General features: G+C 46.0%; 1 protein-coding gene across 3 annotated transcripts in view; it reads left to right on the forward strand.

Moving 5' to 3' along the window:
• LOC110004743 (dynein axonemal heavy chain 17-like) overlaps positions 1-26,696 on the forward strand; it is a 53,824-nt gene that overhangs the window by 20,046 nt on the left and 7,082 nt on the right. Inside the window, exons 2-22 of one of the 3 annotated variants that reach the window (XM_065953442.1) lie at positions 7,022-7,215; positions 7,334-7,520; positions 9,237-9,336; positions 9,418-9,503; positions 9,597-9,722; positions 10,147-10,305; positions 11,931-12,017; positions 12,216-12,383; positions 12,466-12,582; positions 13,042-13,292; positions 14,935-15,127; positions 19,358-19,504; positions 19,586-19,691; positions 20,110-20,213; positions 20,590-20,709; positions 20,802-20,945; positions 21,248-21,421; positions 22,902-23,138; positions 23,400-23,569; positions 23,640-23,772; positions 24,148-24,246. In XM_065953442.1, the coding sequence (XP_065809514.1) occupies positions 7,022-7,215; positions 7,334-7,520; positions 9,237-9,336; positions 9,418-9,503; positions 9,597-9,722; positions 10,147-10,305; positions 11,931-12,017; positions 12,216-12,383; positions 12,466-12,582; positions 13,042-13,292; positions 14,935-15,127; positions 19,358-19,504; positions 19,586-19,691; positions 20,110-20,213; positions 20,590-20,709; positions 20,802-20,945; positions 21,248-21,421; positions 22,902-23,138; positions 23,400-23,569; positions 23,640-23,772; positions 24,148-24,153 (3,009 nt within the window). In that variant the 3' untranslated portion in view covers positions 24,154-24,246. The remainder of the gene's footprint in view (positions 1-7,021; positions 7,216-7,333; positions 7,521-9,236; positions 9,337-9,417; positions 9,504-9,596; positions 9,723-10,146; positions 10,306-11,930; positions 12,018-12,215; positions 12,384-12,465; positions 12,583-13,041; positions 13,293-14,934; positions 15,128-19,357; positions 19,505-19,585; positions 19,692-20,109; positions 20,214-20,589; positions 20,710-20,801; positions 20,946-21,247; positions 21,422-22,901; positions 23,139-23,399; positions 23,570-23,639; positions 23,773-24,147; positions 24,247-26,696) is intronic. The other 2 variants (XM_065953443.1, XM_065953444.1) reach the window with 2 other exon arrangements.

Here is a 26,696-nt window from a genome sequence, read left to right on the forward strand (position 1 = left end):
TGCTCAGGTATATCTAATTCAGCTCAGGTATATCTAGTTCAGCTCAGGTATATCTAGTTCTGCTCAGGTATATCTAGTTCTGCTCAGGTATATCTAGTTCAGCTCAGGTATATCTAGTTCTGCTCAGGTATATCTAATTCAGCTCAGGTATATCTAGTTCTGCTCAGGTATATCCTGTTCTGCTCAGGTATATCTAGTTCAGCTCAGGTATATCTAGTTCTGCTCAGGTATATCTAATTCAGCTCAGGTATATCTAGTTCTGCTCAGGTATATCTAGTTCTGCTCAGGTATATCCAGTTCAGCTCAGGTATATCCTGTTCTGCTCAGGTATATCCTGTTCTGCTCAGGTATATCTAGTTCAGCTCAGGTATATCTAGTTCAGCTCAGGTATATCTAGTTCAGCTCAGGTATATCTAGTTCTGCTCAGGTATATCTAGTTCTGCTCAGGTAGTTCAGCTCAGGTATATCTAGTTCAGCTCAGGTATATCTAGTTCTGCTCAGGTAGTTCAGCTCAGGTATATCTAGTTCAGCTCAGGTATATCTAGTTCAGCTCAGGTATATCTAGTTCAGCTCAGGTATATCTAGTTCTGCTCAGGTATATCTAGTTCAGCTCAGGTATATCTAGTTCAGCTCAGGTATATCTAGTTCAGCTCAGGTATATCTAGTTCTGCTCTGGTATATCTAGTTCTGCTCAGGTATATCTAGTTCTGCTCAGGTAGTTCAGCTCAGGTATATCTAGTTCTGCTCAGGTATATCTAGTTCAGCTCAGGTATATCTAGTTCTGCTCAGGTATATCTAATTCTGCTCAGGTAGTTCAGCTCAGGTATATCTAGTTCTGCTCAGGTATATCTAGTTCAGCTCAGGTATATCTAGTTCAGCTCAGGTATATCTAGTTCTGCTCAGGTATATCTAGTTCTGCTCAGGTATATCTAGTTCAGCTCAGGTATATCTAGTTCTGCTCAGGTATATCTAGTTCAGCTCAGGTATATCTAGTTCTGCTCAGGTATATCCTGTTCTGCTCAGGTATATCTAGTTCAGCTCAGGTATATCTAGTTCTGCTCAGGTATATCTAATTCAGCTCAGGTATATCTAGTTCTGCTCAGGTATATCTAATTCAGCTCAGGTATATCTAGTTCAGCTCAGGTATATCTAGTTCTGCTCAGGTATATCTAGTTCTGCTCAGGTATATCTAGTTCAGCTCAGGTATATCTAGTTCTGCTCAGGTATATCTAATTCAGCTCAGGTATATCTAGTTCTGCTCAGGTATATCCTGTTCTGCTCAGGTATATCTAGTTCAGCTCAGGTATATCTAGTTCTGCTCAGGTATATCTAATTCAGCTCAGGTATATCTAGTTCTGCTCAGGTATATCTAGTTCTGCTCAGGTATATCCAGTTCAGCTCAGGTATATCCTGTTCTGCTCAGGTATATCTAGTTCTGCTCAGGTATATCTAGTTCAGCTCAGGTATATCTAGTTCAGCTCAGGTATATCTAGTTCAGCTCAGGTATATCTAGTTCTGCTCAGGTATATCTAGTTCAGCTCAGGTATATCTAGTTCTGCTCAGGTATATCTAGTTCAGCTCAGGTATATCTAGTTCTGCTCAGGTATATCTAGTTCTGCTCAGGTATATCTAGTTCTGCTCAGGTAGTTCAGCTCAGGTATATCTAGTTCAGCTCAGGTATATCTAGTTCTGCTCAGGTAGTTCAGCTCAGGTATATCTAGTTCAGCTCAGGTATATCTAGTTCAGCTCAGGTATATCTAGTTCAGCTCAGGTATATCTAGTTCTGCTCAGGTATATCTAGTTCAGCTCAGGTATATCTAGTTCTGCTCAGGTATATCTAGTTCTGCTCAGGTAGTTCAGCTCAGGTATATCTAGTTCTGCTCAGGTATATCTAGTTCAGCTCAGGTATATCTAGTTCTGCTCAGGTATATCTAGTTCTGCTCAGGTAGTTCAGCTCAGGTATATCTAGTTCTGCTCAGGTATATCTAGTTCAGCTCAGGTATATCTAGTTCTGCTCAGGTAGTTCAGCTCAGGTATATCTAGTTCAGCTCAGGTATATCTAGTTCTGCTCAGGTAGTTCAGCTCAGGTATATCTAGTTCAGCTCAGGTATATCTAGTTCAGCTCGGGTATATCTAGTTCTGCTCAGGTATATCTAGTTCTGCTCAGGTATATCTAGTTCAGCTCAGGTATATCTAGTTCAGCTCAGGTATATCTAGTTCTGCTCAGGTATATCTAGTTCAGCTCAGGTATATCTAGTTCAGCTCAGGTATATCTAGTTCTGCTCAGGTATATCTAGTTCTGCTCAGGTATATCTAGTTCAGCTCAGGTATATCTAGTTCTGCTCAGGTATATCTAGTTCTGCTCAGGTATATCTAGTTCTGCTCAGGTAGTTCAGCTCAGGTATATCTAGTTCTGCTTTGGTATATCTAGTTCTGCTCAGGTAGTTCAGCTCAGGTATATCTAGTTCTGCTCAGGTATATCTAGTTCAGCTCAGGTATATCTAGTTCTGCTCAGGTATATCTAGTTCAGCTCAGGTATATCTAGTTCTGCTCAGGTATATCTAGTTCTGCTCAGGTAGTTCAGCTCAGGTATATCTAGTTCTGCTCAGGTATATCTAGTTCTGCTCAGGTAGTTCAGCTCAGGTATATCTAGTTCTGCTCAGGTATATCTAGTTCTGCTCAGGTAGTTCAGCTCAGGTATATCTAGTTCTGCTCAGGTATATCTAGTTCAGCTCAGGTATATCTAGTTCTGCTCAGGTATATCTAGTTCAGCTCAGGTATATCTAGTTCTGCTCAGGTATATCTAGTTCTGCTCAGGTATATCTAGTTCTGCTCAGGTATATCTAGTTCAGCTCAGGTATATCCTGTTCTGCTCAGGTATATCTAGTTCAGCTCAGGTATATCCTGTTCTGCTCAGGTATATCTAGTTCAGCTCAGGTATATCTAGTTCTGCTCAGGTATATCTAGTTCTGCTCAGGTATATCTAGTTCTGCTCAGGTATATCTGGTTCAGCTCAGGTATATCTAGTTCTGCTCAGGTATATCTAGTTCAGCTCAGGTATATCCTGTTCTGCTCAGGTATATCCTGTTCTGCTCAGGTATATCTAGTTCAGCTCAGGTATATCTAGTTCTGCTCAGGTATATCTAATTCAGCTCAGGTATATCTAGTTCTGCTCAGGTAGTTCAGCTCAGGTATATCTAGTTCAGCTCAGGTATATCTAGTTCTGCTCAGGTAGTTCAGCTCAGGTATATCTAGTTCAGCTCAGGTATATCTAGTTCTGCTCAGGTATATCTAGTTCTGCTCAGGTATATCTAGTTCAGCTCAGGTATATCTAGTTCAGCTCAGGTATATCTAGTTCTGCTCAGGTATATCTAGTTCTGCTCAGGTAGTTCAGCTCAGGTATATCTAGTTCTGCTCAGGTATATCTAGTTCTGCTCAGGTAGTTCAGCTCAGGTATATCTAGTTCTGCTCAGGTATATCTAGTTCAGCTCAGGTATATCTAGTTCTGCTCAGGTATATCTAGTTCTGCTCAGATAGTTCAGCTCAGGTATATCTAGTTCTGCTCAGGTATATCTAGTTCTGCTCAGGTAGTTCAGCTCAGGTATATCTAGTTCTGCTCAGGTATATCTAGTTCAGCTCAGGTATATCTAGTTCTGCTCAGGTATATCTAGTTCAGCTCAGGTATATCTAGTTCTGCTCAGGTATATCCTGTTCTGCTCAGGTATATCTAGTTCAGCTCAGGTATATCTAGTTCTGCTCAGGTATATCTAATTCAGCTCAGGTATATCTAGTTCTGCTCAGGTATATCTAATTCAGCTCAGGTATATCTAGTTCAGCTCAGGTATATCTAGTTCTGCTCAGGTATATCTAGTTCTGCTCAGGTATATCTAGTTCTGCTCAGGTATATCTAATTCAGCTCAGGTATATCTAGTTCTGCTCAGGTATATCTAGTTCTGCTCAGGTATATCCAGTTCAGCTCAGGTATATCCTGTTCTGCTCAGGTATATCCTGTTCTGCTCAGGTATATCTAGTTCAGCTCAGGTATATCTAGTTCAGCTCAGGTATATCTAGTTCAGCTCAGGTATATCTAGTTCTGCTCAGGTATATCTAGTTCTGCTCAGGTAGTTCAGCTCAGGTATATCTAGTTCAGCTCAGGTATATCTAGTTCTGCTCAGGTAGTTCAGCTCAGGTATATCTAGTTCAGCTCAGGTATATCTAGTTCAGCTCAGGTATATCTAGTTCAGCTCAGGTATATCTAGTTCAGCTCAGGTATATCTAGTTCTGCTCAGGTATATCTAGTTCAGCTCAGGTATATCTAGTTCAGCTCAGGTATATCTAGTTCAGCTCAGGTATATCTAGTTCTGCTCTGGTATATCTAGTTCTGCTCAGGTATATCTAGTTCTGCTCAGGTAGTTCAGCTCAGGTATATCTAGTTCTGCTCAGGTATATCTAGTTCAGCTCAGGTATATCTAGTTCTGCTCAGGTATATCTAATTCTGCTCAGGTAGTTCAGCTCAGGTATATCTAGTTCTGCTCAGGTATATCTAGTTCAGCTCAGGTATATCTAGTTCTGCTCAGGTATATCTAGTTCAGCTCAGGTATATCTAGTTCTGCTCAGGTATATCTAGTTCTGCTCAGGTATATCTAGTTCAGCTCAGGTATATCTAGTTCTGCTCAGGTATATCTAGTTCAGCTCAGGTATATCTAGTTCTGCTCAGGTATATCCTGTTCTGCTCAGGTATATCTAGTTCAGCTCAGGTATATCTAGTTCTGCTCAGGTATATCTAATTCAGCTCAGGTATATCTAGTTCTGCTCAGGTATATCTAATTCAGCTCAGGTATATCTAGTTCAGCTCAGGTATATCTAGTTCTGCTCAGGTATATCTAGTTCTGCTCAGGTATATCTAATTCAGCTCAGGTATATCTAGTTCTGCTCAGGTATATCTAGTTCTGCTCAGGTATATCCAGTTCAGCTCAGGTATATCCTGTTCTGCTCAGGTATATCTAGTTCTGCTCAGGTATATCTAGTTCAGCTCAGGTATATCTAGTTCAGCTCAGGTATATCTAGTTCAGCTCAGGTATATCTAGTTCTGCTCAGGTATATCTAGTTCTGCTCAGGTAGTTCAGCTCAGGTATATCTAGTTCAGCTCAGGTATATCTAGTTCTGCTCAGGTAGTTCAGCTCAGGTATATCTAGTTCAGCTCAGGTATATCTAGTTCAGCTCAGGTATATCTAGTTCAGCTCAGGTATATCTAGTTCTGCTCAGGTATATCTAGTTCAGCTCAGGTATATCTAGTTCAGCTCAGGTATATCTAGTTCAGCTCAGGTATATCTAGTTCTGCTCTGGTATATCTAGTTCTGCTCAGGTATATCTAGTTCTGCTCAGGTAGTTCAGCTCAGGTATATCTAGTTCTGCTCAGGTATATCTAGTTCAGCTCAGGTATATCTAGTTCTGCTCAGGTATATCTAGTTCTGCTCAGGTAGTTCAGCTCAGGTATATCTAGTTCTGCTCAGGTATATCTAGTTCAGCTCAGGTATATCTAGTTCTGCTCAGGTATATCTAGTTCTGCTCAGGTAGTTCAGCTCAGGTATATCTAGTTCTGCTCAGGTATATCTAGTTCAGCTCAGGTATATCTAGTTCTGCTCAGGTAGTTCAGCTCAGGTATATCTAGTTCAGCTCAGGTATATCTAGTTCTGCTCAGGTAGTTCAGCTCAGGTATATCTAGTTCAGCTCAGGTATATCTAGTTCAGCTCGGGTATATCTAGTTCTGCTCAGGTATATCTAGTTCTGCTCAGGTATATCTAGTTCAGCTCAGGTATATCTAGTTCAGCTCAGGTATATCTAGTTCTGCTCAGGTATATCTAGTTCAGCTCAGGTATATCTAGTTCAGCTCAGGTATATCTAGTTCTGCTCAGGTATATCTAGTTCTGCTCAGGTATATCTAGTTCAGCTCAGGTATATCTAGTTCTGCTCAGGTATATCTAGTTCTGCTCAGGTATATCTAGTTCTGCTCAGGTAGTTCAGCTCAGGTATATCTAGTTCTGCTTTGGTATATCTAGTTCTGCTCAGGTAGTTCAGCTCAGGTATATCTAGTTCTGCTCAGGTATATCTAGTTCAGCTCAGGTATATCTAGTTCTGCTCAGGTATATCTAGTTCAGCTCAGGTATATCTAGTTCTGCTCAGGTATATCTAGTTCTGCTCAGGTAGTTCAGCTCAGGTATATCTAGTTCTGCTCAGGTATATCTAGTTCTGCTCAGGTAGTTCAGCTCAGGTATATCTAGTTCTGCTCAGGTATATCTAGTTCAGCTCAGGTATATCTAGTTCTGCTCAGGTATATCTAGTTCAGCTCAGGTATATCTAGTTCTGCTCAGGTATATCTAGTTCTGCTCAGGTATATCTAGTTCTGCTCAGGTATATCTAGTTCAGCTCAGGTATATCTAGTTCTGCTCAGGTATATCTAGTTCAGCTCAGGTATATCCTGTTCTGCTCAGGTATATCTAGTTCAGCTCAGGTATATCTAGTTCTGCTCAGGTATATCTAGTTCTGCTCAGGTATATCTAGTTCTGCTCAGGTATATCTGGTTCAGCTCAGGTATATCTAGTTCTGCTCAGGTATATCTAGTTCAGCTCAGGTATATCCTGTTCTGCTCAGGTATATCCTGTTCTGCTCAGGTATATCTAGTTCAGCTCAGGTATATCTAGTTCTGCTCAGGTATATCTAATTCAGCTCAGGTATATCTAGTTCTGCTCAGGTATATCTAATTCAGCTCAGGTATATCTAGTTCTGCTCAGGTATATCTAGTTCTGCTCAGGTATATCTAGTTCTGCTCAGGTATATCTAGTTCAGCTCAGGTATATCTAATTCAGCTCAGGTATATCTAGTTCAGCTCAGGTATATCTAATTCAGCTCAGGTATATCTAGTTCTGCTCAGGTAGTTCAGCTCAGGTATATCTAGTTCTATCTTTAGATAAGTGAAAAATAATTTTGGATGCAACAAACAGCTAAAGCTATGTACCCTCAGGTGACATGTCCGTTACTTAGCAACCAAGAGAGCAGCGGGGCAGCAGGTGAGGTGGAGGAACCTCAGAGGATCATGGAGAGAAAGAAGAACGAGACGCTGGTGATGAAGGCTCAGATAGAGGGATGGACCTTTCTGCCTCATCAACATGGCAACACAGTCCATGACCATAATCTCCATGACAACTCTAAAGGATGGTAAGACAAACAAGTGTTTACAGACAGGGACGTCTCTTCTTCTTCTTCTCTTAAAGGGACGTCTCTTCTTCTTGTTCATATTTGAAATGAAGTTTGTTCTTCTTCTCCACTCTCACAGGAAGTCATCAGACCTGAAGCTCTCCCAGGCCTGTGATTGGACGATAACAGAGTGGCTGAATCTGGTGTCAGAGTTCCTGCAGCAGGACTCGTCTGAGGCTGTTTTGGACAAAGTGAAGCCTCTTCCCTCAGAGGAGTTTAACTTTTGGAGGAGCAGAGTGAAGAATCTGCAGTCCCTCCAGCAGCAGGTGATGGTCACTAAGGTATAGGGCATCAGTGTAGGTCGCTACAGTGTAGATCACTACAGAGTAGGTCACTCAGCGTAGGTCACTACAGCGCAGGTAACTACAGTGTAGATCACTACAGAGTAGGTCACTAAGGTATAGGTCACTCAGTGTAGGTCACTACAGCGTAGGTCACTACAGCGTAGGTCACTCAGCGTAGGTCACTACAGCGCAGGTAACTACAGTGTAGATCACTACAGAGTAGGTCACTAAGGTATAGGTCACTCAGCGTAGGTCACTACAGCGCAGGTAACTACAGTGTAGATCACTACAGAGTAGGTCACTCAGCATAGGTCACTACAGCGCAGGTAACTACAGTGTAGATCACTACAGAGTAGGTCACTAAGGTATAGGTCACTCAGTGTAGGTCACTACAGTGTAGGTCACTCAGCGTAGGTCACTACAGCGCAGGTAACTACAGTGTAGATCACTACAGAGTAGGTCACTAAGGTATAGGTCACTCAGCGTAGGTCACTACAGCGCAGGTAACTACAGTGTAGATCACTACAGAGTAGGTCACTAAGGTATAGGTCACTCAGCGTAGGTCACTACAGCGCAGGTAACTACAGTGTAGATCACTACAGAGTAGGTCACTCAGTGTAGGTCACTACAGCGTAGGTCACTCAGTGTAGGTCACTACAGCGTAGGTCCCTACAGTGTAGGGCACGGTCACTAGGGTGTAGCTACAGAGTAGATTAGACATAGAAGTGATAACTCTAGTCTATTCATAGCTTTCAGTGACGTCACCAGCGCGGAGGGCTGGAGGGCAAAAAACGCTCAGGAAAGTAATGGCTACTGCAAAGAACTGCATCACAGGCTTTTAATTTAACATATCCTATAAACGACACATGTTTACATCACCTGAAAACCAGAACAAAACTAAGATTTTAAAGGGCCCATATTATGCCCTGAGTCTGGTTGTCATTCGTAACGAAAACCTATTTGTTTAACTTTCATTAAAACATATCTCATGAGTAATTTTGACAATATGATAATACACAAATGGAACAAAGAGGCATTTGTTAGGATACTTTCAGTCTGAAAGTCATCAGTTAACATGGTCACTCTTTGAACCGTAACACAACACTCAATCTTAGTGTTCTGGGGCAGTAATTTGAGTTAACGGCAGGAATATCTAGATTTAGTCAACACTATATTTAATGTCAGGATGAGGAGAAGTCTGATGTTTCCCGTCACAGGGGCCACGGAGGGTCTAACTTTAATCCACAAACGTCCTCCTTTCTGTTTTTTTTCTCAGATTAAATTCTGAAGAAGCAAAACTCGGGCTCGTCTCCTCGCCGGTCAGTGTATCATATTAAACAAGAACTGTATTTCATTTGAAACATGTAAAAATAAAACATATGAAAACACGTAGGGGGCAACAGTAACTTCTCAGTAGCGTTCAGTGGTAGAGAGCCTCCAGGTGGACGGGTCCATTAGAGTGTGACGTCACGTGAAAGCTATGAATAGTTAAATAGAGGAGGACAAACATGGTGGCAGCAGGTGAAGAAATGGATTTGAGAATGTTTCCCATACAACTTGACTTTATTTATCCATATACAGTCACCATCCTAATATGTGTGTGTGTGTGTGTGTGTGTGTGTGTGTGTCTGTGTATGTGTCTGTGTGTGTGTGTGTGTGTGTGTGTGTGTGTGTGTGTGTGTGTGTGTCTGCGCTCAGTTACAGAGCAGCAGGGCTCAGCAGGTGGCGTCCATCGTTCAGCAGACAGGCAACATCTCTTGGTTCACTCTGAGAGATGTTTACAGACGTGTTGAAGAAGGTACAAACAGCTTGTTTAAACACCTGTGAAATAAGTCACCTGACCTCTGACCCTCTGACCTCCGTGATGTCATCCCCTCAGGTCTGCAGGAGGCTGAACAGGTGAGTCTTGCTCTGAGTCCCCTGCAAGAGAAGCTGGAGCAGCTGGAGCAGGTGGAGTACCAGCAGGTAGGACACAGAGAGCTACAGTGTGTGTGTGAGAGAACATGCTTAATGTGAGGTCTAAAAACACAAGCCCCGCCCTCTCTGTGTGATTGACAGCTGGGCTCCAACATGGCGGCTGTGATGGAGGGGGTGCATCAGGTGTTGATCCGGTCTGAGGTGTACAGGAGACCAGGCAGACTGATGGTTCTGCTGATCGAGATCTGTAACCTGTTCATCCAGAAGGTACTGACACACACACACACACACACACACACACACACACACACAGACACATACACACACACACACATACACAGACAGACACACACACACACACACACACACACACACACACACATATAGAGACACACAAACTCACACACAGACAAAGGCACAAGGTGTGTGTCTGTGTGTGTGTGTGTCTGTCTGTGTATGTGTGTGTATGTGTGTGTGTGTGTGTGTGTCTGTGTGTGTGTGTGTGTGTGTGTGTGTCTGTGTGTGTTTGGTTTCTTCTCACCGGCTTCTTCTTCTTCTTCTTCTTCTTCTTCTTGACTTTATTTATCCATATACAGTCACCATCCTAATATGTGTGTGTGTGTGTGTGTGTGTGTGTGTGTGTGTGTGTGTGTGTGTGTGTTCTTCTTCTTCTCCTCCTCCTCCTCCTCAGAGCAGGGACTTCCTGCGTGGAGAGGCGGTGATGCATGGTCTGGTGTCAGAGACTGGTCGGGTCCTGGATGATGTCAGGCTGGTGATCTGGACACTGAAGACAATCAAAGAGGCCAACCTGGAGATTCAGAACCAGGGGGGTGTGCAGATCCCAGCTCAGGTGAGGCTCAGGTGGACCTTACACTGGTGTGACCAATATCCCAGAATAAAATACAGACTCACGCCGCCGCCATCACTCACCAAACACGAGGTGATTGAAAATGGTGTGATACCTAACGATACAGAGCAGGCTGAACATCTTCTCTCCGTCATGAGGTCGTCATGGTGCATTTAAAGTAAAACTTGTGATTTAAAAGACTCCAATATTAACGAGGTGCCAGCAGAGTCGGGCAGCGAACTTTAAAACTGAGAGCTCGACTACCGTACTGTAGCTAGCAGGATTACACACTCCACACAGCCGTTGTGTTCTTTAAGGGATACTTCACCATGAAACATGAATCTGTTTTGACTTTGGGTCATATATGTAGAAATGTGAAATACATTTTGAAGTTGATGCCTTCTTGAACGAGAAAAGACAGAAAGTGTCTTTTTGGCTCATGTTGATGAAAGACACCAAATCCCAGAATGCACAGCACCGCAGGCCACTCCCACTAAGGTCCTCTATTTCAGAATCAGAAATACTTTATTAATCCCAGAGGGAAATTCGATGGTTACAGTTTCTCAGTATAGCAGTAGAAATATAGTGATAAAAACATTTACAGACATATTTACTTCAACACATAAACAGACTCTATGTCTGTGTCCAAACAGTGAGAGCACCGACACTACCAGTCCGCCCCGGCTCGATACAAAGCTTAATGCAAATGGATGAACTGGACATGATAGAAATCATCACTCAGGAAGTCAGTTGAGATCTTTTTTCTTTCTGGGAAACCCCCAAAACAGACTGCGCCTTAAATACCGGTGCCACTTATATTCAGGACTTTACAGTAAAAAACATCTTTATTATTACCTTTGAAAATAAATGTTTGACTCTGAAGAACTCTGTGGTACACATTATGATGAGAGCAGGGGGGGGGGCAGTGATGCTGCACTTTGGGGGGGTCCAGAGTCAGCTTGGTGGTTGAGATGTGAAGACCGTCACAGAGATGGCTGTGGGTCTCACATCGTTACATTGGTTGTGTTTGTGTGGCGCCTCACCAGGGGAAACTTGAGAATCTTCATTCTGATCAGTTGATCAGTTAAGACTCTCATCGCCTTCTTCTGTTTCTGTGACCAGAGAGATGTGATCACAGACGCTTCTAGCTCACAGGATGGCCTTTGGAGAGGCACAATTGATTTTGGACCGCGTGGGGAAGTTGGCATGTTCATGTGTGTGTAAAGCTGCAGACTGGTCTCATATAAAGCGCCTACCTTCTCTGGTCCAAACAAATCCAGAGCATTCAGGAGCAGAATCTAAAGTTAGAAGGAGGACATACTGGCTGCTGCATTGTTGTCAGAGAAGCCAGCACTTCAACATAGCATGTTTCCTTAATGATCAGATAGTAAGATACCTTTATCATCTCACTGAGTGGACCTTTAACACTCACTTTAAGTGTTTGTGAAAGTTGACCACCTTTATCCATAGTCATGGTTTTGTCTTCATTTACTTTGTAAGCTGAAAGGTGACCCAAACGTTCCTCTGAGCAGAACAGATCACTCTTAACACACCTGAGCACAGGAACATCTTTGGAAACATCAAAGTCATTTTATCAAACGTTTGAACTGATGACGCTCTGACTGCAGGATGGAATCACACACTGCTGGAACTCCTCTTCACACCTGTCCTTCATCCACCTGGACATCCTGCTGACACGTCTGCAGAGCATCCAGGTACACACACACACACACACACACACACACACACACACACACTGCAGGACTAGGATGCCAGCGTGTCAGTGCCTGCTGTAATCCTTAGAGACCGGCTGCTCAGTAGTTTTGTGACTGCTGGTAATGATTTAACTAAACACTGAAAGAAGACTTTTCTTGAAGTGACTCTGTTGTTGTGTGGTGTGGCGCCCCGTGCAGGAGCTCCTGTGTGTCACTCTGCAGCTGAGTCAGTTGGATCAGGTGCTTGTGTCCGGAGTCAGGGGCAGGATGTGGACTGATGAGGTTCAGAATGTGTATCAGGACTTCCTGTGTCATGTGAGGGTCCTGTCTGAGTATACCTGTGACCCCACCGACCCTGGCGACAAGGTGACCGCCAGCTTACACGTGTGAGGTACTTCCTGTTTTTACTCAGTGCTGTGTGTGTGACTGCCCTTCTTCTTCCCTGCAGAGCTTTGAGCTGCTCCTGGACCAGTTTCAGGCTCAGGTGTCGGACCAGGAGAGACGGCTGGTCTCCGTCCTCAGCAGGTCGTTTGCGGAGTGCTGCGTGTCCTCCTCTGCTGCTCAGGTACGAGTCTTTCACCGTCACGCTCCAATGACTGCTGGCTCGGTTTGTTTTGATACCAAACTCTAAACTTTGAGACGATTCTAGTAAAGGTCAAAGGTCAAAGGATACCTGTTGGATACCACGGCAACAAGACACCGAATACTGAGTCATTTCTTGTTTTTAAAGGAGATCTATTCTACTGATTTAAATAAATATAATGTTATGATATACTAAATCTCGGCACAGTCTGAACAAGACGTAACAGAAACCTTGCGAGATTCGTATCAGAGCAAAGCGTGGAGCAAGGTTGTAGGACACGCCCACGCCGGGCTCTTTCAAGGACACGCCCTCTGGAAGTGCACTCTCATGTCCCTGTGACTGCAAAGAGAGCTGGTCAATCAATTGTAAGGGTGAAAATCTTTAAATCTGGTACTTTTGGTACACTTTGACAATCTTACTCTGATCTGGTCTGTGTTTCAGTTGTTACAGATATTTGGATTCCTCCTGGACCGTCCTCTGGTCCAGGACGAGCTGCTTCCTCAGCTGGGGAGGCTGGTCAAGCTGGTCCTGATGGAGCTGGATCAGACGAAGCTCCTGTTCTACACTGAGAGGGAGAAATCCGAGACCCTCATCAGGTCCAAATCGTCTACTGCAGCTCGACTCTGCTGGACCCGGCAGCTCCAACTGAGAGCTGAAGAGGCTATGAACAGCTACAAGACCGTCCAACACCTGTAAGAGCACACTGAGATATCAACCAACCAATAATCAACCATCTATCACCTGTAAGAACACACTGAGATATCAACCAACCAATAATCAACCATCTAACACCTGTAAGAACACACTGAGATATCAACCAATCAACCATCTAACACCTGTAAGAACACACTGAGATATCAACCAATCAACCATCTAACACCTGTAAAAACACACTGAGATATCAACCAATCAACCATCTAACACCTGTAAGAACACACTGAGATATCAACAATCAACAATCAACCATCTAACACCTGTAAGAACACACTGAGATATCAACCAATCAACCATCTAACACCTGTAAGAGCACACTGAGATATCAACAATCAACAATCAACCATCTAACACCTGTAAGAACACACTGAGATATCAACCAATCAACCATCTAACACCTGTAAGAACACACTGAGATATCAACAATCAACAATCAACCATCTAACACCTGTAAGAACACACTGAGATATCAACCAATCAACAATCAACCATCTAACACCTGTAAGAACACACTGAGATATCAACAATCAACCATCTAACACCTGTAAGAACACACTGAGATATCAACCAATCAACCATCTAACACCTGTAAGAACACACTGAGATATCAACCAATCAACCATCTAACACCTGTAAGAACACGCTGAGATATCAACCAATCAACCATCTAACACCTGTAAGAACATGCTGAGATATCAACCAATCAACCATCTAACACCTGTAAGAACACACTGAGATATCAACAATCAACCATCTAACACCTGTAAGAACACACTGAGATATCAACCAATCAACCATCTAACACCTGTAAGAACACACTGAGATATCAACCAATCAACCATCTAACACCTGTAAGAACACACTGAGATATCAACCAATCAACCATCTAACACCTGTAAGAACACACTGAGATATCAACCAATCAACCATCTAACACCTGTAAGAACACACTGAGATATCAACAATCAACAATCAACCATCTAACACCTGTAAGAACACACTGAGATATCAACAATCAACCATCTAACACCTGTAAGAACACACTGAGATATCAACCAATCAACCATCTAACACCTGTAAGAACACACTGAGATATCAACAATCAACCATCTAACACCTGTAAGAACACACTGAGATATCAACCAATCAACCATCTAACACCTGTAAGAACACACTGAGATATCAACAATCAACAATCAACCATCTAACACCTGTAAGAACACACTGAGATATCAACAATCAACCATCTAACACCTGTAAGAACACACTGAGATATCAACCAATCAACCATCTAACACCTGTAAGAACACACTGAGATATCAACAATCAACCATCTAACACCTGTAAGAACACACTGAGATATCAACAATCAACCATCTAACACCTGTAAGAACACACTGAGATATCAACCAATCAACCATCTAACACCTGTAAGAACACACTGAGATATCAACCAATCAACAATCAACCATCTAACACCTGTAAGAACACACTGAGATATCAACCAATCAACAATGGTAATGGTACACATGGTAATGACTTGACCTCATTGTGTCTGACAGGTTTGTGTGTGTGTGTGTGTGTGTGACTGTGTGTGTGTGTGTGTTGTGTTGTGTCCAGGTGTGCGGGCTCAGCTGAAGGTCAGCTGGTTGATCAAAGGTTCCAGGAGCTGGCTGACCTCCTGCAGGTGTTCAGAGACCAGGTGAGCACAGAGAGGATCAGTCAGCTGGACTTGGACTGTGGATTCATTCTGGATCAACCGCTCATACAGCACACTGTGCAAGGCATGCTGGGAGTCAGCTGCAGCCAGCAGGTCAGTAGGTCTCTCCGTGCTGCTTGTTGCGACTGTGTGTGTCTGACTGTGTGTGTGTGACTATGTGTGTGTGTGTGTGTGTGTGTGTCTGACTGTGTGTGTGTGACTGTGTGTGTGTGATTGTGTTTGTCTGACTGTGTGTGTGTGTGTGTGTGTGTGTGTGTGTGTGTGTGTGTGACTGTGTGTGTCTGACTGTGTGTGTGTGACTGTGTGTGTCTGACTGTGTGTGTGTGACTGTGTGTGTCTGACTGTGTGACTGTGTGTGTCTGACTGTGTGTGTGTGTGACTGTGTGTGTGACTGTGTCTGTGTGTGACTGTGTGTGTGTCTGACTGTGTGTGTGTGACTCTGTGTGTCTGACTGTGTGTCTGTGTGACTGTGTGTGTCTGACTGTGTGTGTGACTGTGTGTGTGTGTCTGTGTGTGTTTGTGTGTGACTGACTGTGTGTGTGTGTGTGTGTGTGACTGTGTGTGTGACTGTGTCTGTGTGTGACTGTGTGTGTGTGTGTGTGTGACTGTGTGTGCCTGACTGTGTGTGTGTGTGTGTGTGTGTGTGTGTCTGACTGTGTGTGTGTGTGACTGTGTGTGTGTGACTGTGTGTGTGTGACTGTGTGTGTCTGACTGTGAGTGTGTCTGACTGTGTGTGTGTGTGTGTGTGACTGTGTGTGCCTGACTGTGTGTGTGTGTGTGTGTCTGACTGTGTGTGTGTGTGTGTGTGTGTGTGTGTGTGTGTGACTGTGTGTGTGTGACTGTGTGTGTGTGACTGTGTGTGTCTGACTGTGTGTGTCTGACTGTGAGTGTGTGTGACTGTGTGTGTGTGACTGTGTGTGTGTGTGTGTCTGACTGTGTGTGTGACTGTGTGTGTGTGACTGTGTGTGTCTGACTGTGAGTGTGACTGTGTGTGTGTGACTGTGTGTGTGTGTGTCTGACTGTGTGTGTGTGACTGTGTGTGTGTGACTGTTTGTGTGTCTGACTGTGTGTGTGTGACTGTGTGCGTGACTGTGTGTGTCTGACTGTGTGTGTGTGACTGTGTGTGTGTGTGTGTGTCTGACTGTGTGTGTGTCTGTGTGTGTCTGACTGTGTGTGTGTGTGTCTGACTGTGTGTGTGACTGTGTGTGTGTGTCTGTGTGTGTGTTTGTGTGTGACTGACTGTGTGTGTATGTGTGTGACTGTGTGTGTGACTGTGTGTGACTGTGTGTGTGTGTGTGTGACTGTGTGTGTGTGTGTGACTGTGTGTCTGACTGTGTGTGTGTGTGTGTGTGTGTGTGTGACTGTGTGTCTGACTCTGTGTCTGACTCTGTGTGTGTGTGTGTGACTGTGTGTGACTGTGTGTGCCTGACTGTGTGTGTCTGACTGTGTGTGTGTGTGTGTGTGTGTGTGTGTCTGACTGTGTGTGTGTGTGACTGTGTGTCTGACTGTGTGTGTGTGACTGTGTGTGACTGTGTGTGTGTGCGTGTGACTGTGTGTGTGTGACTGTGTGTGTGTGACTGTGTGTGTGTGTGTCTGACTGTGTGTGTGTGTGTGTGTGTGTGACTGTGTGTCTGACTGTGTGTGTGACTGTGTGTGTGTGTGTGTCTGACTGTGTGTGTGTGTGTGTGTGTGTGACTGTGTGTCTGACTGTGAGTGTGTCTGACTGTGTGTGTGTGTGTGTGTGACTGTGTGTGCCTGACTGTGTGTGTGTGTGTGTGTCTGACTGTGTGTGTGTGTGTGTGTGTGTGTGTGTGTGTGACTGTGTGTGTGTGACTGTGTGTGTCTGACTGTGTGTGTCTGACTGTGTGTGTCTGACTGTGAGTGTGTCTGACTGTGTGTGTGTGACTGTGTGTGTGTGTGTGTGTCTGACTGTGTGTGTGACTGTGTGTGTGTGACTGTGTGTGTCTGACTGTGAGTGTGACTGTGTGTGTGTGACTGTGTGTGTGTGTGTCTGACTGTGTGTGTGTGACTGTGTGTGTGACTGTTTGTGTGTCTGACTGTGTGTGTGTGACTGTGTGCGTGACTGTGTGTGTGTGACTGTGTGTGTGTGTGTGTGTCTGACTGTGTGTGTGTCTGTGTGTGTCTGACTGTGTGTGTGTGTCTGACTGTGTGTGTGACTGTGTGTGTGTGTCTGTGTGTGTGTTTGTGTGTGACTGACTGTGTGTGTATGTGTGTGACTGTGTGTGTGACTGTGTCTGACTGTGTCTGTGTGTGTGTGTGTGTGTGTGACTGTGTGTCTGACTGTGTGTGTGTGTGTGTGTGTGTGTGTGTGTGACTGTGTGTGTGACTGTGTGTCTGACTCTGTGTGCGTGTGTGTGACTGTGTGTGTGACTGTGTGTGCCTGACTGTGTGTGTCTGACTGTGTGTGTGTGTGTGTGTGTGTGTGTGTGTGTCTGACTGTGTGTGTGTGTGTGTGTGACTGTGTGTCTGACTGTGTGTGTGTGACTGTGTGTGTGTGCGTGTGACTGTGTGTGTGTGACTGTGTGTGTGTGACTGTGTGTGTGTGACTGTGTGTGTGTGTGTGTCTGACTGTGTGTGTGTGACTGTGTGTCTGACTGTGTGTGTGTGACTGTGTGTGTGTGTGTGACTGTGTGTGTGTGTGTGTCTGACTGTGTGTGTGTGTGTGTGTGTGTGACTGTGTGTCTGACTGTGTGTGTCTGACTGTGTGTGTGTGTGTGTGTGTGTGTGTGTGTGTGTGACTGTGTGTCTGACTGTGTGTGTGTGACTGTGTGTGTGTGACTGTGTGTGTGTGTGTGTGTCTGACTGTGTGTGTGTGTGTGTGACTGTGTGTCTGACTGTGTGTGTCTGACTGTGTGTGTGACTGTGTGTGTGTGCGTGTGACTGTGTGTGTGTGACTGTGTGTGTGTGACTGTGTGTGTGTGTGTCTGACTGTGTGTGTGTGTGTCTGTGTGTGTGTGACTGTGTGTCTGACTGTGTGTGTGTGACTGTGTGTGTGACTGTGTGTGTGTGTGTGTCTGACTGTGTGTGTGTGTGTGTGTGTGTGACTGTGTGTCTGACTGTGAGTGTGTCTGACTGTGTGTGTGTGTGTGTGTGTGTGACTGTGTGTGCCTGACTGTGTGTGTGTGTGTGTCTGACTGTGTGTGTGTGTGTGTGTGTGTGTGTGTGACTGTGTGTGTGTGACTGTGTGTGTCTGACTGTGTGTGTCTGACTGTGAGTGTGTCTGACTGTGTGTGTGTGACTGTGTGTGTGTGTGTGTGTCTGACTGTGTGTGTGACTGTGTGTGTGTGACTGTGTGTGTCTGACTGTGAGTGTGACTGTGTGTGTGTGACTGTGTGTGTGTGTGTCTGACTGTGTGTGTGTGACTGTGTGTGTGACTGTTTGTGTGTCTGACTGTGTGTGTGTGACTGTGTGCGTGACTGTGTGTGTGTGACTGTGTGTGTGTGTGTGTGTGTGTCTGACTGTGTGTGTGTCTGTGTGTGTCTGACTGTGTGTGTGTGTCTGACTGTGTGTGTGACTGTGTGTCTGTGTGTGTGTTTGTGTGTGACTGACTGTGTGTGTATGTGTGTGACTGTGTGTGTGACTGTGTCTGACTGTGTGTGTGTGTGTGTGTGTGACTGTGTGTGTGTGTGTGACTGTGTGTCTGACTGTGTGTGTGTGTGTGTGACTGTGTGTGTGACTGTGTGTCTGACTCTGTGTGCGTGTGTGTGACTGTGTGTGTGACTGTGTGTGCCTGACTGTGTGTGTCTGACTGTGTGTGTGTGTGTGTGTGTGTGTGTGTGTCTGACTGTGTGTGTGTGTGTGTGTGACTGTGTGTCTGACTGTGTGTGTGTGACTGTGTGTGTGTGCGTGTGACTGTGTGTGTGTGACTGTGTGTGTGTGACTGTGTGTGTGTGACTGTGTGTGTGTGTGTCTGACTGTGTGTGTGTGACTGTGTGTCTGACTGTGTGTGTGTGTGACTGTGTGTGTGTGTGTGACTGTGTGTGTGTGTGTGTCTGACTGTGTGTGTGTGTGTGTGTGTGTGACTGTGTGTCTGACTGTGTGTGTCTGACTGTGTGTGTGTGTGTGTGTGTGTGTGTGACTGTGTGTCTGACTGTGTGTGTGACTGTGTGTGTGTGACTGTGTGTGTGTGTGTGTGTCTGACTGTGTGTGTGTGTGTGTGACTGTGTGTCTGACTGTGTGTGTCTGACTGTGTGTGTGTGACTGTGTGTGTGTGTGTGTGTGTGTGTGTGTGTGTGTGTGTGACTGTGTGTCTGACTGTGTGTGTCTGACTGTGTGTGTCTGACTGTGTGTGTGTGTGTCCAGTTGAGGGCAGCACTGAGGGAGCTCAGGTATGCGAGCAGGGAGACAGATTTAATGCTCCACCCCCACGCTGCTCGACTCTTCACCTGCAGAGATGACATCACACAGAGCTACCTGAAACTGAGTGACATGGTGTCCTGCTACAACCAGGTACACTATGCTCTTTACCGCACCTTACCTGGCCAGGTGAGAATATTGTAGGTCATGTGACAGACTGTGGTCCTCCTTCAGGTTCTGAGTGATGCCCTGCAGGTGGAACTTCCTCTGATCCAGGACCAGCTTGAGGAGCTGAAGCAGCACCTGTCCGAGCTGCAGAGGAACACCTGGAGATCTGGAGGTATGACATCACGTGACACACTTATTACCTATGATGTCATAAGGTACAGGTAGACCGACCACGAGCGACCCGAGTGTAGAACGATGGTTTCTGCTCCTGTAGGAGACACGAGTTCATCTGATATTTATATCTATTTATTTTTTACAGAACTCTCATTTATTATGTTCTGTTTGTTGTGTGAGTATTAAATGTGTTTGTAGGCTGTTGGTAACGGCTCCGGCTCACTATGTGGACTGGTAGATCTCTGCAGACTGGGAACTTTAAAAGTAGATCTTGGTTCAAAAAAGGTTGGGCACCCCTGCCTTAAAGAAATCATCAACAGATTTTATCCACTTATATAAACACGTGGTTATTGTTCATTTGACTGAGTTTGTGTGTGTGCGTGTGCGTGTGCGTGTGCGTGTGCGTGTGTGTTCAGGTCTGCAGCTGCTGGTAGAGCAGCAGACAGAGCGAGTTTTGATCTTCCACTCCACAGTGAGCGAAGCCAGAGCCAACATGGACGCCATGACACACATCATACAGGTAAGAGTGTGTGTGTGTGTGTGTGTTTCCTTCACTGCAGCTGAACACACACACACACATAGAGGAGGTTGTGTCCTAAACATGTTGTTGGCTGTGTATTAGAGTTGAGTTTGTTTTAGTCCTAAATCAGTGTGAGCAGTCATACTGGAGATAAAGACACATGACGTTCTCCACTCCACACACCAACATGACACTTCAGGTTGACAGAGCGGCATGTCATCAGAATGAATATTAGACGACATCATCCAGAGGAGCCAATCACTGAGCTTCTCTGGATGTGTGAGCAGACCGGCTCTTTGACCTCTCACCTGTTCCAACTGAACCTCCACATGACTCTGGTCTGCTTCCTAACATCTCTGTGTTGCTGCACCTTTAGGGCTGGGCGGAGCTTCACCTGCTGCAGCGCTCAGGTGACTCCCTGCTGGTGGGCGGAGCTACAGAGCAGAGCTGCAGAGGCCTCAGAGAGGAGGGACAGCAGCTGCTCAGGTTAACACAGGTAAACACAAGTAACAGCTGAGGATCAGGTGGGGGGGGGGGGGGGGGGGGGGGTGGAGTCAGGGGCTGATGTGACCATGTGTGGGTGCTCAGGTGAACAGGAGTCTGTATGGAGTTCAGGACTCCTCCGAGACCTGGATCAGATACCTGGACCACATTGATGACAAAGTCCAGGAAGGCCTGCTGCAGCTGCTGCTCAGAACGCTTCACTTCCTGTCCGACAACATGAACCCACAGGTACACAAAGCTGGGAACACCTGTGTCCTTCACTTAATGTGAACAGTGACTCCTACAGACCACAAGGGGGCACAATGTGTCAAGGTAATGTTTGCCAATGTAGACCTAACAGCGGAGCTCTCACCACAGCTGAACCGTTTATCGTCTGACATAAGAATTACTGTGTGTGTGTTTGCAATGGTCACATCGCAGGCACTTATCTGTTGTTTGATACAAACAGGAGACGCTGCTACTCTCACAGATACTCATTGTGTGTGTGTGTGTGTGTGTGTGTGTGTGTGTGTGTGTGTGTGTGTGTGCAGAGCAGCAGTGGTGCATTATTGGCGATCAGTCTGCAGCTGCAGGAAACAGGAAGTGTGTTTGAGCCGTCAGTGGGCGTCGGCCTCCCTGACCTGCTGAAGAGCATCATCAATGATATTTATGCAGCAGCCAGTCTACCGCCCGGGCTCTCTGTGAATCGCCATGGCAACTACCAGGTTACTCTGACATCACACTGGGTGGCAGTAGTTCAGTCTGTAGGGACTTGGGTTGGGAACCAGAGGGTCACCGGTTCAAGTCCCGGTGCTGACCAAGCTTGGAAGTTGGTCTGGTAGCTGGAGAAGTGCCAGATCACCTCCTGAGCACCGCCAAGGTGCCCTTGAGCAAGGCACCAAACCCCCTCCCCACCACCAGCTCAGGAGCGCCCACTGTGGGCTGCTCCGTCACTCTGACATCTCTCCCTTAGTGCATGTCCATAGGATCCTGTTTGTGTGTGTGTCTGTATATATATACTTCAGCCTATGTGTGTGTTCATGGCTACAGAGTGTAAAAACTGAAATTTCCCCTTGCAGGGATTAATAAAGTAAATCTTCTTCTTCACTCATTCAGTAATAACTCGTCTACTCTAATTCTGATAGCGAGACACTTTACCTTTATCCTTTATCCTGGTCTGTCTGTCTGTCTGTCTGTCTGTGTGTGTCTGTCTGTCTGTCTGTCTGTCTGTCTGACTCTGTCTGTGTGTCTGTGTGTCTGTCTGTCTGTATCTGTCTGAGTGTCTGTGTGTGTCTGTCTGTCTGTATCTGTCTGTCTGTCTATCTGTCTGTCTGTGTGTGTCTGTCTGTCTGTATCTGTCTGAGTGTCTGAGTGTCTGTCTGTATCTGTCTGACTGTCTGTCTGTGTGTGTCTGTGTCTGTCTGTCTGTATCTGTCTGACTGTATCTGTCTGTCTGTCTGTGTGTGTCTGTCTATCTGTCTGTGTGTGTGTCTGTCTGTGTGTGTGTGTCTGTCTGACTGTATCTGTCTGAGTGTCTGTCTGACTGTATCTGTCTGACTGTCTGTGTGTGTGTCTGTCTGTGTGTGTCTGTCTATCTGTCTGTGTCTGTCTGTCTGTCTGTCTGTATCTGTCTAAATGTCTGTCTGACTGTCTGTCTGTCTGTGTGTCTGTGTGTCTGTCTGTATGTATCTGTCTGTCTGTATCTGTCTAAATGTCTGTCTGACTGTCTGTCTGTGTGTCTGTGTGTCTGTCTGTATGTATCTGTCTGACTGTATCTGTCTAAATGTCTGTCTGACTGTCTGTCTGTGTGTCTGTCTGTATGTATCTGTCTGACTGTATCTGTCTAAATGTCTGTCTGACTGTCTGTCTGTGTGTCTGTGTGTCTGTCTGTATGTATCTGTCTGACTGTATCTGTCTAAATGTCTGTCTGTCTGTCTGTCTGTGTGTCTGTGTGTCTGTCTGTCTGTATGTATCTGTCTGACTGTATCTGTCTAAATGTCTGTCTGACTGTCTGTCTGTGTGTCTGTGTGTCTGTCTGTATGTATCTGTCTGACTGTATCTGTCTAAATGTCTGTGTGTCTGTGTGTCTGTGTGTCTGTGTGTCTGTGTGTCTGTGTCTGTCTGTCTGTCTGTCTGTATCTGTCTAAATGTCTGTCTGACTGTCTGTCTGTCTGTGTGTCTGTCTGACTGTCTGTCTCTGTCCAGGTGTCCCTGCAGCAGCGTCCTGCTCTCTGTGAACTGGAACAGGAAGTGATGTCACACCTGGTTCAGGTGAGGAAGGAGGCGGAGCATTTGAGGGCAAAGCTTGACAGGTACTCGTATTTGTGGGAGAGCGACAGGAGGGGGGTGATGGAGGATTTCCTGACGTACGGCAGACAGCTAGAAGCTGACGAGCTGGAGGCTGAGGTTACTCCGCCCACCCTAAAGGACTTCAGGAGAGAGGTGAGACACACCTGTGCAGGTGTTCTTTCTGTCAGACATGAATTATTAGTCTTTACTGCATCTACCTGTGAGGGCTCTTTATTTCCTGGTAGTAATCTCACCTGAGCACATGAACAGGTCAACCAGATGTCCAGGTAGACCTGTAGGTGTGATTACAGCAGCAGATTGATGCTCACCTGTGTCTCCCAAATCTGAGATCAACACACTGTGACCTCAGCTAGCGCCCCCTGCTGTCTCTAAACCTTCATGTTCCTGTTTCAGATCGAGTCCCTTCAAACACTCAGCACTGAGGTGGCTCACCTGGATGATGTCATCACTCTGCTCGGCTGGCTCCAGGTCAACCTCCAACCTTTCAGAGAGTCCCTGCTGTCAGTCATTAACGTCTGGAAACACATGTACACCGGGTACCTGCTGGACTCACTCACAGACAGGTAAACTCACCTGAGACCAGCTGGACTCACTCACAGACAGGTAACCTCACCTGTGTTTTTGTGTGTTCAGTGTGCAGCAGGTGAGTCAGCGTGGTAACGATGATGAAGAGTCGTCCTCCTCCTCCTTCTGTCTGACAGAAAGCGTGGTCCTGCTGGAGGCTGCAGGAGTGCAGCTTCCTGAGCACCTGGCAGCTCAGATACAGGTAGTGACATCAGTGACATCACTGCTCACCTGCAGACAGGCTGTATGTTGTGTGATGTTCAGTCTTTGTGCTGCTTGAATACAAGAAAGTCTTTCTCATGTTACAAACCTGACCAATCACAATCATTGTATTTCAAACTCCCACTGTAGTCCCGCCCACACCTGTTCTGAGACAGAAAGTCACGTGATGCTGAAAGATACCTGTCTTAAATGTGTTAATACTTACCGTCTGTGTGCACAGGTACATCATGATGATGTCATCACTGTACCTGTGCACACACCTCCTACACTCATCGGTGACCCTGAGATCACTGTGTTGCATTCAGGTGCATCATGTAAATGTAAGTGTCTGACCTGTAAACTGTTTGTGTTTCAGTGTTGATGATCTGAAGAGGAAGCAGAAGACATTGAACACATCGCAGGAGCAGCAGTGACAAACGCCACGCTGATGATGAATGTCTTGAGGTGAATTAAAGTGAGCAGCTTGAAGATTATCGCTGAGGTTTCTGTGTTTCATTCAGGGTGGAAGTGGTTCACATCCATCCTCGTTTGTTTTGATTTATTCAAGAAGAGTAATTCAAAGAGTCAGGAAAACAAAAAACTATCTCTAAGTAAATCAAGTAAAAGATTCAATAATAAAATAACATTCAGTCAAAAAAAACAGATGCAGACATGAAGAATCTTTAAATAGAGGGGGAAAGTTTTTATAAAATTCTAACATTTCTTACTGTATCTCTAAATTAACTGATTTCATTGATTTGGAAACGCACGTGAAGTGACGTTTTACGTTTAACTTCGCACAGCATTGTGGGAGTTAAAATACAATTCATGTCCTGAAAGGATTCAACCGATCCATACTGCACAAAACCAGGAAGTTAGTATCCATCCTGAAATGATCAGTATACTGAGACGGACCCAAAAACTGACCACTGATCGACCACGAGGGTTCAGAACGACGACCACGAGGGTTCAGACTACTGAACGACCACGAGGGTTCAGAACGACGACCACAAGGGTTCAGACTACTGAACGACCACGAGGGTTCAATCTACTGAACGACCACGAGGGTTCAGACTACTGAACGACCACGAGGGTTCAGACTACTGAACGACCACGAGGGTTCAGTCTACTGAACGACCACGAGGGTTCAGAACGACCACGAGGGTTCAGACTACTGAACGACCACGAGGGTTCAGACTACTGAACGACCACGAGGGTTCAGACTACTGAACGACCACGAGGGTTCAGAACGACCACGAGGGTTCAGACTACTGAACGACCACGAGGGTTCAGAACGACCACGAGGGTTCAGGCTACTGAACGACCACGAGGGTTCAGTCTACTGAACGACCACGAGGGTTCAGACTACTGAACGACCATGAGGGTTCAGACTACTGAACGACCACGAGGGTTCAGAACGACCACGAGGGTTCAGAACGACCACGAGGGTTCAGACTACTGAACGACCACGAGGGTTCAGACTACTGAACGACCACGAGGGTTCAGACTACTGAACGACCACGAGGGTTCAGAACGACCACGAGGGTTCAGACTACTGAACGACCACGAGGGTTCAGAACGACCACGAGGGTTCAGGCTACTGAACGACCACGAGGGTTCAGTCTACTGAACGACCACGAGGGTTCAGACTACTGAACGACCATGAGGGTTCAGACTACTGAACGACCACGAGGGTTCAGAACGACCACGAGGGTTCAGACTACTGAACGACCACGAGGGTTCAGACTACTGAACGACCACGAGGGTTCAGAACGACCACGAGGGTTCAGACTACTGAACGACCACGAGGGTTCAGAACGACCACGAGGGTTCAGTCTACTGAACGACCACGAGGGTTCAGAACGACCACAAGGGTTCAGTCTACTGAACGACCACGAGGGTTCAGTCTACTGAACGACCACGAGGGTTCAGACTACTGAACGACCACGAGGGTTCAGACTACTGAACGACCACGAGGGTTCAGACTACTGAACGACCACGAGGGTTCAGACTACTGAACGACCACGAGGGTTCAGAACGACCACGAGGGTTCAGACTACTGAACGACCACGAGGGTTCAGAACGACCACGAGGGTTCAGGCTACTGAACGACCACGAGGGTTCAGAACGACCACGAGGGTTCAGGCTACTGAACGACCACGAGGGTTCAGTCTACTGAACGACCACGAGGGTTCAGACTACTGAACGACCATGAGGGTTCAGACTACTGAACGACCACGAGGGTTCAGAACGACCACGAGGGTTCAGAACGACCACGAGGGTTCAGACTACTGAACGACCACGAGGGTTCAGACTACTGAACGACCACGAGGGTTCAGAACGACCACGAGGGTTCAGACTACTGAACGACCACGAGGGTTCAGACTACTGAACGACCACGAGGGTTCAGACTACTGAACGACCACGAGGGTTCAGAACGACCACGAGGGTTCAGACTACTGAACGACCACGAGGATTCAGAACGACCACGAGGGTTCAGGCTACTGAACGACCACGAGGGTTCAGTCTACTGAACGACCACGAGGGTTCAGACTACTGAACGACCATGAGGGTTCAGACTACTGAACGACCACGAGGGTTCAGAACGACCACGAGGGTTCAGAACGACCACGAGGGTTCAGACTACTGAACGACCACGAGGGTTCAGACTACTGAACGACCACGAGGGTTCAGAACGACCACGAGGGTTCAGACTACTGAACGACCACGAGGGTTCAGAACGACCACGAGGGTTCAGTCTACTGAACGACCACGAGGGTTCAGAACGACCACAAGGGTTCAGTCTACTGAACGACCACGAGGGTTCAGACTACTGAACGACCACGAGGGTTCAGAACGACCACGAGGGTTCAGTCTACTGAACGACCACGAGGGTTCAGTCTACTGAACGACCACGAGGGTTCA

This window comes from Labrus bergylta, chromosome 4, assembly GCF_963930695.1.
Source record: "Labrus bergylta chromosome 4, fLabBer1.1, whole genome shotgun sequence".
NCBI classification, from domain to species: domain Eukaryota; kingdom Metazoa; phylum Chordata; class Actinopteri; order Labriformes; family Labridae; genus Labrus; species Labrus bergylta.